The sequence below is a fragment of the Zingiber officinale genome, chromosome 6A, assembly GCF_018446385.1.
Source record: "Zingiber officinale cultivar Zhangliang chromosome 6A, Zo_v1.1, whole genome shotgun sequence".
Classification (NCBI taxonomy): Eukaryota; Viridiplantae; Streptophyta; class Magnoliopsida; order Zingiberales; family Zingiberaceae; genus Zingiber; species Zingiber officinale.
In genome coordinates, this window is record NC_055997.1 from 51,943,263 (window position 1) to 51,961,951 (window position 18,689).

Consider the following 18,689-nt stretch of genomic DNA (forward strand, 5'->3'; position numbering starts at 1 on the left):
GTGACTTATCGATTAGACTCTTGTAAAGTGTCAGCATGCATACACGCATTGCATTAATTTCCATTCATGTGGGGGATTGTTGGATATTGGGGCCTTAATGGACCAATACAGTTTTTTGGAAAAATCGGAACGTCATCAATAGATAAAAGTCATAATGGACTTCAAAATTGAAATCTACGTTTTGCGTAAATAAATTTAGACTATTAATTTGCTCAAACCCGATTAAAGGTGAATGAGAAATTAATTGTTTAAAGTCGGCCCAAATAAACATTAATTATTCATTAATGATATATATAAGGAAATGCATGGGAGAATAGTCCCACATCAGAAATTTTTGATGTGCATTCTTTACTTATTAATGATGCTGTGTCAATGGAGTTAACTCAGAAAAAAGACTAGGTTCTCTCTTCTCAAGGGCGAGCAGGTGCTCGCACATGTGAGCCCGCCACCCGCCACGTGCGCAATGTAGGTGCACTTTGAGCTTAAATTTATGCTCCAGAGGGCATTGCAGTACCTACGTGGCACTCGGGTGACGTATCAAGCTCGTATCTGACATGGAAATGCCTATGTGGCATCCACGTGGGCAAGAAGAGATGACTGGACTGTTGATTGGGCAAACGGATGACAACCGTTGATCAAAGAGGTGTGATGGATCGCTTGTGATGCGATCTAGAGCGTTGGATCGCGAAGAGTCACGATCCCGTTTGGGATGAGACTTGATCTGAAGCGTCAGATCGAATGGATCAGTAGATCCAGATCCGATGGCTGATGACAATAGGCGAGATCTGAGGGTCACAACTCTTCAGATCTGATGGATGAGATTAAAGTGGGATATGTGAAGGGTTATAACTCTTCAGAATGGACACTCCAGATCGATCTAGCCCAAAGAACACTCCAGAGGACATTGCAGTACCTACGTGGCACTCGGGTGACGTATCAAGCTCGTATCTGACATGGCAATGCCTATGTGGCATCCACATGGGCAAGAAGAGATGACTAGACTGTTGATTGACCAAACGGATGGCAACCATTGATCAAAGAGGTGTGATGGATCGCTTGTGATGCGATCTAGAGCGTTGGATCGCGAAGTTTCACGATCTGACCGCTTGGGATGAGACTTGATCTGAAGCGTCAGATCAAATGGATCAGTAGATCCAGATTCGATGGCTGATAACAATAGGCGAGATCTGAGGGTCACAACTCTTCAGATCTGATGAATGAGATTAAAGTGGGATATGTGAAGGGTTATAACTCTTCAGAATGGGCGATCCAGATCGATCCAGCCCAAAGAACACTCCAGAGGACATTGCAGTACCTACGTGGCACTCGGGTGACGTATCAGGTTCGTATCTGACATGACAATGCCTATGTGGCATCCACGTGGACAAGAAGAGATAACTGGACTGTTGATTGGGCAAACGGATGGCAACCGTTGATCAAAGAGGTGTGATGGATCACTTGTGATGCAATCTAGAGCGTTGGATCGCGAAGAGTCACGATCTGACCGCTTGGGATGAGACTTGATCTGAAGCGTTAGATCGAATGGATCAGTAAATCCAGATCTGATGGCTGATGACAATAGGCGAGATCTGAGGGTCACATCTCTTCAGATCTGATGGATGAGATTAAAGTGGGATATGTGAAGGGTTATAACTTTTCAGAATGGACGATCCAGATCGATCCAGCCCAAAGAACGCATCCTCTCGCCCAAAAAGGCATTCAACCTCTTCATTTGGTATAAATAGAACCCTCCAGATGCTGGAAATATCAATTGAATCATCGAATTCATCTATCCTACTCTCTCTTGAGCATTCATCTCATCTTGTGCATTTAAGAGTCCAAAAAACCTACAAGAAGGTTCGTGGTCTCGAAATTCGGAGTGCTACGATTCTGAGACGTTCGTCGTTGTATCTTGGGAACGAATTGCTGCTATCCGTTAGCACCGTAGCGGAGCAATATCATTTACGAAGATAGTGTTGAACACTAGCCTCGACGATCAGTATCAGTTTGCGTACTCCGGGAGATACCGATTCCAACATAATTAGTGTACGAGAAGAAATATAATAAATAAGGAATAAATTAGTTATTCCAATGAAATAAAAATAATAAAGAGCCTTAAGTAAAATTCTTAAAGGCTGCAATTAGATTTATTTATTTCTTCCTTCTAAATCATGTGTTGTAATTTGTAGATACCAAAAGATGCCATGTATGTCATACGATGGCAAATACCATATGCCAGTTGCTTGTCTCGAGGGCTAAAAATAAGTTTGTGTTTGTACGATAAAAGATGCTCAGAAAGAATTGGATACTCTTGGCTTTCGACAAAATTATGCATGGTATTAATATTCATCAGGCTTAATTTGTATTAAGAAATGTCTAAATTTTTAATGTATCAAATTTCTAATGTTCTAAATTTTCATAGAGCTCTCATGATTTTAAAATCCTCTAGAAGCACCCTCGGACTACAGTAGAACGGTAAAGCGCTTTCAAAGTTCTCTAAATATCCATGGATCAATTTCTAACTATGATATATTACAAACTTAATTTTCTCTAGTAGAAAGATAACTTTATAATGTTGGTTGTGGAGCTATTAGTCGTTCATATTTCAAGATTTATTATAATTACTGGTAGAAAATTTTAATGAGATTTGATCGGCCACCTCCAATTATATCTTAATTATCAAGAAAAAATAATTAAAAAAAATCTCCTAGGAGCTTCTAATATAATTTCCTGTATCACTCGATAATACGTGGCATTAAAGTCTATCTTAAGAAGTTTACAATTTGGACTTTGTTGCACATTGAAAATTCTACCAATTCGTTTTTTCCTGATCACATTTCTTCATTATTGCGAAATGTTTGTCTTACTCTTTATTAGCTTAATTGGCCCAACACTCGATCTACATATTCCATACTCACAAGATCTTTATAAAGAGGGGGCTACTCCCCCTCAACACATTATCCCTTCTTTTTCTACTTCTTAGTATTATTCCCTACCAAAATGGTTGTCGGTTCTTGCATCGACGAGATCACCGTCAACGTTTCCAACTCAAGGCTTTGGAAGGGAGCGGTTTGCGATGCACATATTTTGTACCCTAAGATCATGCCTGAATTTTTCGCCAAGTACGAACGTGTTGGAAAAGGAGTTGGCTCTATTAACATTCTTCACTTTGCTCCAGGTCTATAGCTGTTTTCTTTTACCAAAAAGTAGGCGAATAGCCTACCAAAATCACATTAAGTAAAAATTGTTTATATGTAGAAAATCAATTTGTTCCTACTATTTCTGTTATTGATTATACATGCTAAAATATTCTTTTCATTTTGTGCACAAAAAATTGCAGCTTCCAAAATGCCAATAGGAAGGGTCAACAAGACCAAGGTAGAGATATTCGATGAGGCAACATACTCGACTAAGTATTCGGTCATGGAAGGAGGCTTTGTCGGCGTGTATTTTAAATCGGTTAGCTATGAGAGCACATTTGAAGCAACGGGCCCCAACACTTGCGTTGCAAACGTCAAGACCGTGTATGAAACACTCGAAGATAAGCCTCCTAGCGAAGAAGAGTTAAAAGCCATTAGAGATGGAGCAACCCAAGTGCTAAAGGCCGTCGAAGCATATTTGATTGCCAACCCCGATGTCTATGCATAAATCCCTGTGTTTTGCAAACCAAAAGTACTTGCTTTCCATCCTCGACTTACATGATAAGTCTATATCTATCATGCATCCAATAGTTGTGTGTCGTTAATAAAGGATGGTTTATATAGAATGCATCAATAAAGGATGATGTTTGTGCACTTGTTCCTATTTAATTTTTCACTTACTCTCCAATTCATTTTACAATAATCATAGTGTTTAGTTTATTAAACGCCATTATATCTATCTTATTTAGTCATCACTCTGATCCCTAACTATAGTCAATTTGTAGAAATTTTTTTCTAAATGTGACACACAATTAAAAGATGTTGAGCTTCTTAACTATCCATCGTAAGCACTTACCGATTTATTATGATGGCCGGTGAAAAAATTTTATGGGACCAAATCGATCACTCCATGAAAATAACTAGATTTATAATTTTTTTTTTATTTAGTTCTCACCCTATAATTATTCACCTATTTCAAATTACTAGCAACTAGAATTATCATACACTAGAGAAAATAATTATGTAATCTTCACAATTAAATAATATTGTGCTACAATCATACACAATAACAAAATACCAAAAAATACAAACATATTATATATATATATGATACGGTTGGTAATGGAGGGCCTATGAGGAAAGGGTTAGAAAAGTCAAGGTCATATAGCGATCAAAAGTCAAGAGGACGTGGGGGTCAATAGTCAAGGTGATGCGGCAGTCAATGGTCAGACTGACGGGGCGGTTAGAGGCAAGCAGGTGTGATAATCAGAGGTCAGGCAGACTGGTTGATCAAGGGGGTAAAGCAGTTGGAAGACGAGGGAAGACGTCAAGCGGAACACAAGTCACGGGTCGACATCGGCAGGGTTGTCTCGAGGAAGTCCGAGCTACAAGCCCTTGATTCAAAGGACTGGAGGTACAAGTCACGGTCGGCATCGGCGGGGCTGTCCCGAGGAAGTCCGAGCTACAAGCCCTTGATTCAAAGGACTGGAGGTACAAGTCATGGGTCGGCATCGACAGGGCTGTCCAGAGGGAGTCTGAGCTACAGGCCTGTGATTCAAAGAACTGGAAGTATAGGCCAATGGGTCGGAAGCGGCAGAGCTGATCAGAAGCAGCTCGAGCTACAGACCTGCGGTTGAGGGCCGGGAAGTACAAAGCGCAGGATACAAGTCGGCATCGGCAGGGCTGTTTAGGGGAAGTCCGATCTACAGGCCTGCGATTCAAAGAACTGGAAGTATAGGCCAATGGGTCGGAAGCGGCAGAGCTGATCAGAAGCAGCCCGAGCTACAGACCTGCGGTTGAAGGCCAAGAAATACAAAGCGCAGGATGCAGGTTGAAGATCAGCGTAGCTGTGTCTAGACAGCTAGGGCTGCAGGTCTGCGAGTTGGAGGCCCGGAAATGCGAACCACGGGTGCGGGCCGGTGCAGGGACACAATGGATCGGAGGAGCTAAGTAATACGGGTGCGGAGAATCTCAACGGTCCGCCGAGGAGAGTCATTACATATCAACATTGCGGGCGAAAGCGGAGATTCCTAAAACGAAAAGATGCCCTCATAATCAGTAGTAGCCTGCTAGCTGTCCCCCACTACAAGACAAAATCCATGTACGAAGGCGGAGGTTCCAAAACGGAAAGATGCTTGCACAACAAATAGCAGCACGACAGATGTCCGGAACTAGGCGACAAAGCCCAGCGTCTAACGTTTTTTCTGACAGGATGGCAGGCTCCAAAAGGGGGAGGCATAAAAGGCGAAGAATCCCTCGTATGCAGGTATGCGCACACACTTTCTCGTCACTTTTTTCCAGAACTGTTTTCCTTCTTCTTCTCTCTATTCTTTCTGGGGAAAAAGGACCTGACTTGAGCGTCGGAGGGCCTGATCCGGGGACTTTTTCCCTGGGTTTCGGTCTCTAACGTGAAGGAGGAGATTGTCTGAGTGTGTGCAGGGTCCTGCAGCAGCGTCAGCCACCCGTGGGAGCCGAATCATCTTTTACGACCTTCCGTCAACCATCGGGACACCTGGACCAGCCTCCGTCCGACTCAGCCTCCGGACGGGATCAAATTTGGCGCCGTCTGTGGGAAACACAACAGCCTGATCCGGAGCGTGAAGATGGAGGACTATGGTCGAAGTTCCATCAGGAGGATTAACGTCACCATGACCGCGGGGGAGTACGAGCTCTTCAAGGAGGTCAGGAAGCAGACCGCCTCTGAAAAACAAGGAACGGTTTCACGACCTCGCTTGGCGCCCGAAGCATCTAGAGAGCCAGCTCCTGCCTCCGACAGGGGCTCAAAGAGGAAGCAGCAGGAAGAGCTCCCTCATGCTTCATTTCGGGAACCTCGCCGCAACTATCGTCGAGCCGAAGCCCGTGAGCACAGTCCAAAGAAAGAGGAGCCGCCGGCGTCAGTGGCGGAGAGCTCTCTACATCCACCGCGGGATTCAGGAAAGGGAAAAGCTATAATCCCTGCCAGAGATCTGGCTGAAGATCCGGATGACAAAGTACCCTTCTCGGCTCAGATCCTGAGGGAAAGCCTACCCAAGGGATATCGAGCCCCGAACATTGGAGAATACGATGGGAGCAAGGACCCGGAAGAGCACCTGAGGAAGTTTAAAAACGCGACCATCTTGTACCAATACAGTGATGCTGTCAAATGCCGAGTACTCCTACACACCCTGTCTGGGTCGGCGCAGAAGTGGTTCGACGGATTACCCCCGGAGTCCATCAATTGCTTCATGGATTTCAAAACGGCCTTCCTACGTCGTTTCGCCAGTAGTCGTAAGTATCAAAAAACCGACCACTGCCTGTTTGCTCTCATGCAGGATTCGACCGAGCCCTTACGGAGCTACATCAATCGGTTCAGTCAGGTGGCCAATGACGTCCCCTCCGCCACCTCAGAAATATTGATGAGTGCCTTCTCCCACGGATTGCGAGAAGGGGAATTCTTCAGAGACCTCATCAAAAACTCCGCCCGGAGTTTTGATGACATGGTGGAAAAAGCTTCTTGCTACATCAAGGTGGAAGAAGCGCAGGCTGCTAGGAGGAAAGCCGAAAAGACGATGGCCCCAGGCAACCGACCTGAAAGGAGAGCATCGCAGCCAGCTCAGCCCTTCCAGCGAGGTCAACCCAGGCCTGTCCCTCAGCCTGTTCAGGGAATTAGACCAGCGCCGAGAGTTGCCGCCGTACACGTGCCCAGGCCTGGACCAAGGGGAGCGCCATATTGCACATATCATCGGTCCAGGACGCCATATTGCACATTATTTCCAGGTCATCGAGGGGCAGAGGCAGAACCTCTGACGCACGCCGCAAGACCTCAGCTGAAGGCGCCGCCACGAGAAGTCATTCTTATAGGGAAAGCAATCAGAAAGAAGGCACTCAACACGAACTTACCTAAGGAGCGCAGTGTGTCGGAGGTAGAGTGGCTCAGCCTGAAAAAAGAAAGTAGGTCTTCAGACAACAATCTCGTCAGATTCAAACGCCAATCCTCCATTCGAGTAGTAGCCGTGGCATATGAGAGATCCATGTGGAATTCGTCCAGCGTCGGAGTCAGAGGCAGCTCAGGTTGCCAATGCATGGGCCAGTCTGTTTCCTCTGGAAACCGGAGAAAAAAGAACTTTTTCTTCCAGTTAGCACTGGGAGGAGGAAGAGGAGAAAAGAAAGCGGTTTGGCTGCGGGCTTGGAAATCAAAAAGACCATCGGCGCGCCGAGCGAGAGCGAAGAAGCAATGAAAAAGGGGAGCTGACCAGGAAACCTCACAAACTTCGCAGAGTATCACGAAGCCACATAGAATCTTTATGGAATTGGGAGTTAGCTGACCTAAGGGAATCCTAAAATAGCGACACACCCCAGACAAAAAAGGATGAGGGGGCAAACGAAAGCCAGATACAAATTGTTCCGTAAAGAAAGTACATGAACCAGGCGGAGGGTCGAAGTACAAGTTCACACCAGTAGGAATGATGGGGAGAAAGCTGGTAGGGATTTCGTAAGTGTACCGTAGGTCATCCCAATCCAACTCAGCGAAAGTTGAAGCGCCTGGGAAGTGTTCCGCCAGCAAGGAAATCCAAGAAGGAGAGGCCATTGCAGGGGAGATTATCTCAGGAGGCAGAAAGAACAGACGAAAGGAGGAAGCTTAGAGAAAAAAGAAGAAGCGCGGCGCAGTCTCAGAAACGATCAGTCGCGGCGGCGACGTTTGAGTACTTCGTGGTGATGGCGAACCATAACAAAAGGGAGAGAGGAAGAAGATACTTATAGGTATGGTGGAGGAAGGATATTTTCGTAAGTCAACAACGGACGGTGGACGCAGGGGCGGAGGCAGGCATGGAGCGCTCTGTAATGAGCCTCGGAAATATAACCAGAGGGCATTATGGGAAAGGCGAGGGCTCGAAGCACGAAGCATCCCCTAAAGGAGTCGCTCCAACCAAGATAAAAGTATACGGAAGAGCTAGCAGGGAGACAGGTAGTGCAGGTCAGCAGGCTTCAGGGACATGCGAGGCAAGAGTTGGCCCGGGCCGGGCTAGGTACAAAGGCAGCTATTGGAGGAAGAGCTACGTGGCCGAACAAAGCGAGCAAAATGAGCAAGGGCGAGCAGGTTAGCATAGATCTACTAAAACCACGGACGACCTACTAAGGAAAGAAACAAGTTAAGGATGCATGAAGGGGAAACGAGACAATTATCCGAAATTCAATACGACCATAAGATCAAGTACAATCATGGAAGGTTCAGCATCAACACCCAAAAGGTGAACATTACAACACATCGCTCGTCATACAACATCTGGGGGAGAATGCGCAGAATCAACGGAAGCTGAAGGAAGGAGCCCAGGGTCGGCTGGCGCTATATCGGAAGACGCAGGATCAGCGGACGCATCAGATACAGCAGCAGGAGGGGCCTGGGTAGGAATATCCCCGAGAGCTGGATCGGCCGTAGGGGGAGGAGCCTCCAAGAGGAAAAATCCTTCATCTGCTTCGAAGGACGGGAAGGTTTCCTGCGGCAATTCCCTGGTTAGGCGAGCCGTGTCCAAGAAGGTGGCAGGAGGTGCCGAGCGTAGGAAACCTTGCTCAAAGGCCTGTCTAACCCCACCAGCGGCCCCATGACAGAGCAACAAGACCATCCAGCGTCCCAGCTTATGGAGAAAGAAGGAAGAGCGAACGTAGGCCAGTCTGTACGCCTTTAGCCGCTCTGATTCGCCAGCCCGGTACACCTCCAAACTGTTCCGATTCTCCTCAGCTTCGATGCGGGCCAAGGACAAATCGCTCTGGCCCTGAGACACCACTTCCTGGGCCTTCGATAACTCTGCTTGTAGGGATTGGAGGGTGGCTTGGCACGCTTCCCATTGAGTCCGCATGGTTGTTTCCCGGCCAGCGGCAGCACTAGCCAGGGCCTAGGCATCGGCCAAACCCGTCTGCAAGAGCTCTTGACCTTGCCGTAGCAGCGTCAGCTCCTCCGACTGGGAGAGCAGCTCTGCCTCTTTGGCTTTCAGTTCAGAAACTGTCGCTTGATGCCGAGCCGCTTCAGAAGCCCAGGAAGACTCACTCGCCTTCAAAGCCGCCTCCAACTGTTAAAGTTTATCGAAGGCAGCATGGGAAATAGCCTGAGCAGAGGCCGTCGACTCCCCGGCGGCACGCAGATAAGCATCCAAGCTTCCCAGAGAAGGCTCGGGAGGAGCGGAGGAGGCCGCAGGGTGCTCCAGTTCCTGAAGACGTGCCTTGAGTGCCGCATTCTCTCGCTGAAGCTCGGTCGCACGTTGCACGGCGCTCAGACTCGCGGAGCAAGTCTGTAAATAGCCGGAAGAAGAGAAAAGGAGTTACAAAGATACACGGACACCAGGAAAGAGAAGAGAAAAAGCTTACCGCCACCAGAGAACGAGCAATTTGATCAAACTCCCCCATAGGGGAACGGCTCTCCCAGAACTGGTCACTGGCTGATTGCCAGGAGATGGCCAGGTCCCCATAGAAATCAACCCTGCCGAAGATGGACGATGAATCGGCAGCGGGCGTGTAGGCCGGATCGATCTCCGAAGGGAGCCGCCATAACGCTTTAAAGGCTGGGTCTGTAGAGGGCAGGTTCTGGAGCGGCATGGCTGAGCTCGGAGGCGCGATGAGAGGAGACGCAGAGGGCATCGGTAAGCCCAGGGGCTGATCGTCAGGGGACAAGGGAGGAGCAGGTAATGTACTCTGAATTGGCAGTGGAGCAGGTAGGTCTGAAGGCGGGTCAGAAACCTCCGGATCGGAGGCCTTCTCCCGGGCCAAGCTTATCTCCTGGGGCAAGCTCATGTCCGAGGACCTGGTGGGAGAAGAGATGCTCAATATGCGTTGACGGCGAGGAGGTGGAGGAGAAGTTGCGGTGACTGGGGCTGTCCGTTTGCCTTTGCGTGTCAGGCGCAGCTTCATAGTCGGAGGAAGAGAAGACACTTGTTCTGCAGGCGATGGATCGACCGTAGGTTGGTCAGAGGTGCAAGGCAGGGCTGAGTCCGCTGGATTAAGTGCAGTTGGCTCAACAAGCATCGGAGCCTCCTCCGCATCAGAAGGCCGGGGTTTCGAAAGTTGCGGATCGGCGGCGACGGCGGGAGCAGAAGGTAGACCCTGTGTTAGCTCCTCATTCAGAGCTTGTAGAATGGCCACCGCGGGTGTCTCTTGACTGGCGAAGGAACGGAGGATTGCGGCCGCTGCAGAAATAAGAAGAAAAAGCACCTCAGTTAGCGAAGAGCAGTATACGAAAAGATAATGACTTACCGAAAGGAGCTCCAATTTCGGTAGGGACAGGACTAAGGCCAAAAACATGCAGGATGCCTTCCAGCATCAGCGCAGACAGGCGAACAACGACACCTTTCAGCTTATCCATAGCAGCGGAGCAGGCAGGTTCATGAACATGCGAAGGAAAGTCCGAAGCGAGGAGGGGGCGCCATTGGGAAGGCCCGGCTAAGGGGACGGGGGGCTTGAGGAAGAAAAAGCGAGACCTCCAGCCTTTATTGGAAGAAGGTAGGTCATCAAAAAACCTATGGCCCGGCTTAACCTGAACATTGAATACCCCCGCTTCGGCTTGCCGGAAGGAATAAAAGTGATGGAATAGTCTTGCGGTCAAGGGGATTTGGTAAATGCGGCACGAGATGATGGTTCCGCAAACCGCTCGGAACACATTGGGGGCAAATTGAGAGATACCAATCCTGCAATACTGACTCAACTCAGAGAGAAAAGGATGTAACGGGAAGCGAAGACCGCCTACGACCTGATCCTTAAAGACTGTGATAAACCCTTCGGGGGGAGAAGAAGGATGTTCGCCTGTCGTGGGAAGGCGAAGCTCATATGTGGCGTCTAGCCCCAAGTTGGATTGTAGTGAAGACAGGTCGTGATGGTCTAAATCAGAGATGTAATGTGAATACCAGAGGGGGGCCTTACCATCCATGGCTGTGGAGAGCAAGCAGGCGAGGGGGATGAAGATAAGAAGGGTCACAGGTCAGGCACAAGCAGGAAGACGAGGAGTTGCACTGCTAGAAACGGCCGCAAACGAAGGAAGGAGGAAGGCGAAGCATCGGGGTAAGGAAAGCGGACTGCCTTTAGGGTTTATAAAGCCCATTCATTCCTAGGAAACATTGAGAGTTGAGCCGAATATCTTTTTGGGGTAACGTGCCTCAACGCCGTCGGATGAGAAACAAGCGCCGAAGGGTGCAAGAGGGGGTCATATGCTGGCGTCAGGAGGCGTGCGCAGTAAAGGCGCCGGACAGGTGTCATCGCGAGAAGAAACGCATTAAAGATCGACAAGGCAAGGTAATCATGAAAGGGTGTGGCCTCAAAAAAGAAGCATTTTTCGTGAAAAGCTCGAGGCTAGGCGGGAAGTCTCATGAAGCTGCAGAAGCCAAGCAATTCAAAAGGGTCGCAGGTAAGACGGGGCATTGGAAGCGATTGCCAGACCAGAAAAGTAGCAAGCAGGTCTATGGGGATGTTCCTCGACCGAGCAAGCAGCTCTGCATAGGTAGCCCTGATCCGAGCAGCTGACCAGGCGCGTCACGAGAACTGCGGAGTCATCATAAGATGCAAGGGCATTGTGGCCCAAGGGTGGAGTAAGGTTTTTACGTTCCCTCTCTTATTCTTAATTCTATACCATGCGTGATGCAATTGCAGGAAGAGACGCGACGCAAATGAGTAAGGCCAAAGCTAGCAATAGCTACCAGATTAACTAAAGCAAGAGGAGCGGCGCAGGCAGGACGGATGAAGGCAGTACATCTAGGTCTGTGCTGTTTGGAGTTCTTACTGGTCTCGGACCAGCGCCATCGCCACCGGTCTTGGACCGGAGTATTATTACTGGTCTCGGACCAGCGCCATCGCCACCAGTCTCGGACCGGAGTATTATTACTGGTCTCGGACCAGCGCCATCGCCACCGGTCTCGGACCGGAGTATTATTACTGGTCTCGGACCAGCGCCATCGCCACCGGTCTCGGACCGGAGTATTATTACTGGTCTCGGACCAGCGCCATCGCCACCGGTCTCGGACCGGAGTATTATTACTGGTCTCGGACCAGCGCCATCGCCACCGGTCTCGGACCGGAGTAGCCCCAGATTCTTGCCTCAGTGCGAGTTATAAGTGAGCTATGCGCTCACGCCCAACGACCTTTCAGGTCGGTAGCTCCAGACACTCGCCGCAGTGCGAGTTATAAGTGAGCTCTGCTCTCACGCCCAACGACCTTTCAGGTCGGCTCCCATGCGAAAATTAAAAGTGAGCCCTGTGCTCACGCCCAACGACCTTTCAGGTCGGTAATCCCAGACTCTTGCCTCAGTGCGAGTTATAAGTGAGCTATGCTCTCACGCCCAACGACCTTTCAGGTCGGCTCCCACGCGAGAATTAAAAGTGAGCCCTGTGCTCACGCCCAACAACCTTTCAGGTCGGTAATCCCAGACTCTCGCCTCAGTGCGAGTTATAAGTGAGCTCTGCTCTCACGCCCAACGACCTTTCAGGTCGGTAGCCCCAGACTCTCGCCTCAGTGCGAGTTATAAGAGAGCTCTGCTCTCACGTCCAACGACCTTTCAGGTCAGTAGCCCCAGACTCTCGCCTCAGTGAGAGTTATAAGTGAGCTCTGCTCTCACGCCCAACGACCTTTTAGGTTGTCTCCCATGCGAGAATTAAAAGTGAGCCCTGTGCTCACGCCCAACAACCTTTCAGGTCGGTAATCCCAGACTCTCGCCGCAGTGCGAGTTATAAGTGAGCTTTGCTCTCACGCCCAACGACCTTTCAGGTCGGCTCCCATGCGAGAATTAAAAGTGAGCCCTGTGCTCACGCCCAACGACCTTTCAGGTCGGTAATCCCAGACTCTCGCCTCAGTGTGAGTTATAAGTGAGCTCTACTCTCACGCCCAACGACCTTTCAGGTCGGCTCCCATGCGAGAATTAAAAGTGAGCCCTGTGCTCACGCCCAACGACCTTTCAGGTCGGTAATCCCAGACTCTCGCCTCAGTGCGAGTTATAAGTGAGCTCTGCTCTCACGCCCAACGACCTTTCAGGTCGGCTCCCATGCGAGAATTAAAAGTGAGCCCTGTGCTCACGCCCAACGACCTTTCAGGTCGGTAATCCCAGACTCTCGCCTCAGTGCGAGTTATAAGTGAGCTCTGCTCTCACGCCCAACTACCTTTCAGGTCGGCTCCCATGCGAGATTTATAAGTGAGCCCTGTGCTCACGCCCAACGGCCTTTCAGGTCAGTAGCCCCAGACTCTCGCCGTAGTGCGAGTTATAAGTGAGCTCTGCTCTCACGCCCAACGACCTTTCATGTCGGCTCCCATGCGAGAATTATAAGTGAGTCCTGTGCTCACGCCCAACGGCCTTTCAGGTCGGTAATCCCAGAATCTCGCCTCAGTGCGAGTTATAAGTGAGCTCTGCTCTCACGCCCAACGACCTTTCAGGTCGGCTCCCATGCGAGAATCGAAAGTGAGCTCTGTCCTCACGCTCAACAACCTTTCAGGTCGGCCCCCACGCGGGGATCAAAAATCAACTCCTCTGCGAAAATCATAAGCGAGCTCGGTGCCTATACCTGACTACCTTTCTGAGAGATGTGCCTCACCTTGAGCGGAGCGTTTTCCATAATCAGGTCAGCTACATCTGGCTTTACTTTACGTAAATTTCAAATATGCAGCAAATACGCAGGGCAAAGGATGCGGAACGTCATCTACCCTACTCCTAGAGCGTCAGTATTAACTACGAAATCAGGTTTTGTGCGTTCATTACAGTTTTAAGTCTTAAGCTCTATGTCGGTTTTATTATCTCAAATTCACACATGAAAAGGAATCATGAAGCAATTATTGACTCTTACATACGGACTAGTTTCTAAAAAACACTTGCTAGATGAAAATTGAGTAGGAAAGACCATGTTAGAAGGGGGCAGATGTGCAAGCATTGCAGCACTGTCCAACAAGGGGGTGATACAGCCTAGACCACAAGCAGGAACGCCGTATGACAAAGGAGCCACTGAGACAACTATCCCCCAGACCAGCCTTAACTCGTGGAAGGGACTGGCCATGGAGAATGAGCACTTCCACGTGAAGACCTGTCGGGAGACTCAGGGGCATTCTGTGCCCGAGCCAGCTCCGCACGTAAGGAGTCGATGACCGCCTGTTGCTGGGCGATCGTGTCTTGCTTGACGTCAAGGCACGTGCGAAGAAGGGATAACTCCGCCTCATGATCTTGCGTCAAGCGTTCTTGGAGGCTAAGTTGGCGTTGCAGGCTAGCCTGGCATTCCTCTTTCCTCGCCTTTTCCGCATGCACGCAGTGCTTCGCTAGACGGTACTGATCTTCCATGGAACGCAGGGCAGCCTTCTGGCGATCCCGATCCTGGGACACGCGTTCCAATTCGCGTTCTCTCGCGACAAGTAGCGAGGTGAGCTGATTTATCTGCATTTGGGAGGGCGGTTGATCAACTTCGTCAGAGGAAGGAGAATGCATATTAAGGGGAGAAAGAAAGCAAGTAGGAGAGCCAGAATGGAGATGGGTAGGGTAAAAGAGTGACCGTGAAGCTCTTTATAAAGAAGGTGGGTGCCCGAGTCAAAGCAAGTGCGTGGGGACGGCGCCCCAGGCGACTGCCGATGCAATTAAGGAGGCATGGTATCCCAGGCGACGCGACACAAAAGTTGGTGCGTGACGCTGGAAGCAGAGCGCGCAGAGATATGCTGAGGTCACAGAGATGCGCTGAGGTAGAAGCACGGAGATATGTTGAGGTCTCAGAGATATGCTGACGTCGTAGAGAGGTGCGAAGGTCCAGTCAGTCAGACTGTCGTCCTCCTTCGACTAGACTTGTGAGGGAGGCTTGTGATACGGTTGGTAATGGAGGGGCCCATGAGGAAAGGGTTAGAAAAGTCAAGGTCATATAGCGGTCAAAAGTCAAGAGGACGTGGGGGTCAATAGTCAAGGTGATGCGGCAGTCAATGGTCAGGCTGACGGGGCGGTTAGAGGCAAGCAGGTGTGATAATCAGAGGTCAGGCAGACTGGTCGATCAAGGGGGCAAAGCAGTTGGAAGACGAGGGAAGACGTCAAGCGAAACACAAGTCACGGGTCGGCATCGGCAGGGCTGTCCCGAGGAAGTCCGAGCTACAAGCCCTTGATTCAAAGGACTGGAGGTACAAGTCACGGGTCGGCATCGGCGGGGCTGTCCCGAGGAAGTCTGAGCTACAAGCCCTTGATTCAAAGGACTGGAGGTACAAGTCACGGGTCGGCATCGGCAGGGCTGTCCAGAGGGAGTCTGAGCTACAGGCCTGTGATTCAAAGAACTGGAAGCGGCAGAGCTGATCAGAAGCAGCCCGAGCTACAGACCTGCGGTTGAGGGCCGGGAAGTACAAAGTGCAGGATACAAGTCGGCATTGGCAGGGCTGTTTAGGGGAAGTTCGATCTACAGGCCTGCGATTCAAAGAACTGGAAGTATAGGCCAATGGGTCGGAAGCGGCAGAGCTGATCAGAAGCAGCCCGAGCTACAGACCTGCGGTTGAAGGTCAAGAAATACAAAGCGCAAGATGCAGGTTGAAGATCAGCGTAGCTGTGTCTAGACAGCTAGGGCTGCAGGTCTGCGAGGTAGAGGCCCGGAAATGCGAACCACGGGTGCGGGCCGGTGCAGGGACACAATGGATCGGAGGAGCTAAGTAATACGGGTGCGGAGAATCTCAACGGTCCGCCGAGGAGAGTCATTACATATCAACACTGCGGGCGAAAGCGGAGATTCCTAAAACGAAAAGATGCCCTCATAACCAGTAGTAGCCTGCCAGCTGTCCCCCACTACAAGACAAAATCCATGTACGAAGACGGAGGTTCCAAAATGGAAAGATGCTTGCACAACAAATAGCAGCACGACAGGTGTCCGAAACTAGGCGACAAAGCCCAGCGTCTAACGACATGTGTTGACAAGGTTTGGGTCATGCCCCACGAAGTCCAGGTTAAAGACGTGCCATGTAAGAACTCTATTCATCTCTTTATCACAAATCTCTTCTTCAAATATAGTTGAAAGAGAATATAGACCGACTAGACAGTAAATTGCTACAACAAAACTATGGCAAGACTCAATTTTTTATATTATTTAATTTTATTTTTGAGGACTAGAAAAATATTGACTCAATAAACGCATTTGATCATGGATGAGGGACCAGACACACGCTTCCCAATTGCTAGGTCAATCATGAGATCAACCCGTGGAAGACCTTATGACCACCGCATAACCCACCAAATGTCTCCAAAATTTGGAAACCTCAAAGTTCTATATAGCTGCTTTGTCTACTGCCGATGAACACAAATCCCCAAAATACCTCGATTCCATCAAGCAATATCCAAAAGCAACAATAAGATCTTGTGGTGTTAACCTAAATCGAACAACCCACAACACTGAAGGTGAATTTATCAATTGCCCAATCAATTACAATATCTTCTATGTTCCCGTAACAAATCTCTCAATTAATTACGTTAATTGATTAGTACTACAAAATTTCTAAATTCTATCAAAAATCCATTGGTATATTTGATTTTCGATGGAATTCTGACAGAAAAGCGTTTGTTGGAATATTATTCATCGAAATGGGGTTTACCGATGGAAATCAAAATTCCATCGGTATTTTTTGACTTAATAAATAATTCATTGATAAATACCACCGAGAATACTATTTACTGCAACCACATTTGTCGATGAAAATACAGTTTCCGTCGGTAACCAAAAGCTCGATTTATCGACGAAAATACTATTTTCGTTGGTAATTACTATAGAAACATTGTTTTCATCTGTAATTAAAGTCATATTTACTGATAGAAATACTCTTTCTATCGATGATTACCGATGGAAACACTATTTTCATTGGTAATCATCGACGGAAAGAGTATTTTCTTCGGTGATTATCAAAACTAAATACCAACGGAAACTTTGCTTATGTCTATATGCTGTCAGTCAAAAAAAAAATAGAATGGGTCCATTTACATTTGGGATCTACTCTATTTACAATTTACATATCTATATAAAACTATCATAGGCGATGACATTTCATATATATAAATCTCACATTTTACAATTTATACATACAATCACATTTTACACATCCTAATAATTCATATACGCAATCACATTTTACACATCATAGCAATCCATACCTACAATCACATTTTACACATCCTAACAATCGATACATACAAACAAACTAATACAATTATAACAATTCATATATCACAAACAAATAAATAGTATTGTGGATAGAAAAACAGATAGAGACAAACACAATCTAAACAAAACATAATCTAAACAAAATATAAAAATAATAATAGAAACAAATATCCATATATAAATCTAAATATACATAATCAAATATTTAAGTTCATACCATGATAACAAAAACTACAAAGAAAACTAGTCATATAAAATCTTGCAGAAAGTCAAATATGATAGATTATGATCAGATTATTGTATAAGTTAAAACATTTCATATATTTATAATAAATTTTACATGTAATAAAAAAGATACCAGGATAGAAAGAAGATGATGATGATGATGATGATGATGAATATATAAATCATGATGCCTAAAATATATAGTAATATAATATTTAGAAATGAGCATATTAGAATATCAAAATCAAATATATTTTTCATGGTTTATGTATGCTAAATAAAAAATAAAGTTGTAATTGAACAAACCTCAAAAAAAGCTACTCGCCATGGTTTGATGGGTCTTGAGTCTCCTATGACTCAAAACCATGTGGTGTCTGTGTGTCGGCAAAATTAGCCACGATCACTTACATACGGGAAAAGAGAGCTTCATTATCTGCATCAAGTGCGGCTCTAATCCTATCCTACTTGGCTCTCCTCTATTGTTCAGGAGTCCTCCACTGGTCCATAAAAGTCATCCTCTCATCCATTGACTTTAGTTGAGTGTGTAATTCTTCATTTTCACATTTTAAACACTGCATCTCAATAGAAGAAGATGAACTAGCTTGACCCCTAGGAGTCCTCAAACGATCAAATGTCGCTTTGCCCTGGGAGCCAAGATCATAGAGGGTGGAGATTTTTATCCTTCCACTGACAACATTATAATATATCTCATTTAGCACGTCGGTGGATAGAGACTGTGACCCCCCTCCCCCCTCTAATGGTGGCTAAGAGGCTTGAGCCACTTTTTTTATGTCATTTGCTCATGTGTGGAAAAATATATTATTGATTAATATCTAATTTGATTATAATTACTATAGTTAATTAAAATAGAAATGAACACATGTAATAATATTAATAATCTTACGTGTAGGGCTCAGGATCGAGAATCAACAAATGACCCATCTTTCTTCTTGTGGGTCTTCAGAAAGACCTCCATACATGTGGAATGTTGAGCAAGATCATACTCCTGCATACACAAATAATTTGGGACATAATTATACAAATTTAGTAATAAATATAAAATTTATTCTAGTTGGCCATCTTTCTGTAGCTCAAGTGGTCGTCCATACACTCCATGTGGCCTCGGAAACATACGGTGACCTAGCGCCCTTTTTTCTTATATAGTATATAAAGTTTGGCACAGTGACTATTCTATGTAGCTTTAAATTGTTCTTCTTCCCATATATAT

General features: G+C 47.2%; 1 protein-coding gene across 1 annotated transcript; it reads left to right on the top strand.

Moving 5' to 3' along the window:
* The first annotated feature begins 2,931 nt into the window (after positions 1 to 2,931).
* On the top strand, positions 2,932 to 3,794 carry LOC121993938 (pathogenesis-related protein STH-2-like). Its single transcript, XM_042548174.1, has 2 exons — positions 2,932 to 3,178; positions 3,341 to 3,794. Exons 1-2 carry the CDS (start codon positions 3,001 to 3,003, stop codon positions 3,646 to 3,648), a joined length of 486 nt encoding a protein of 161 aa, XP_042404108.1. The 5' UTR covers positions 2,932 to 3,000; the 3' UTR covers positions 3,649 to 3,794.
* Positions 3,795 to 18,689: the final 14,895 nt, after the last annotated feature.

Bases quoted from the DNA above. Each gene is read 5' to 3' on its own strand.
- LOC121993938 (XM_042548174.1), top strand. From the start codon at position 3,001: ATGGTTGTCGGTTCTTGCATCGACGAGATCACCGTCAACGTTTCCAAC. The intron at 3,179-3,340 runs GTCTATAGCTGT...AAAAAATTGCAG, and splicing joins CATTCTTCACTTTGCTCCAG to CTTCCAAAATGCCAATAGGA.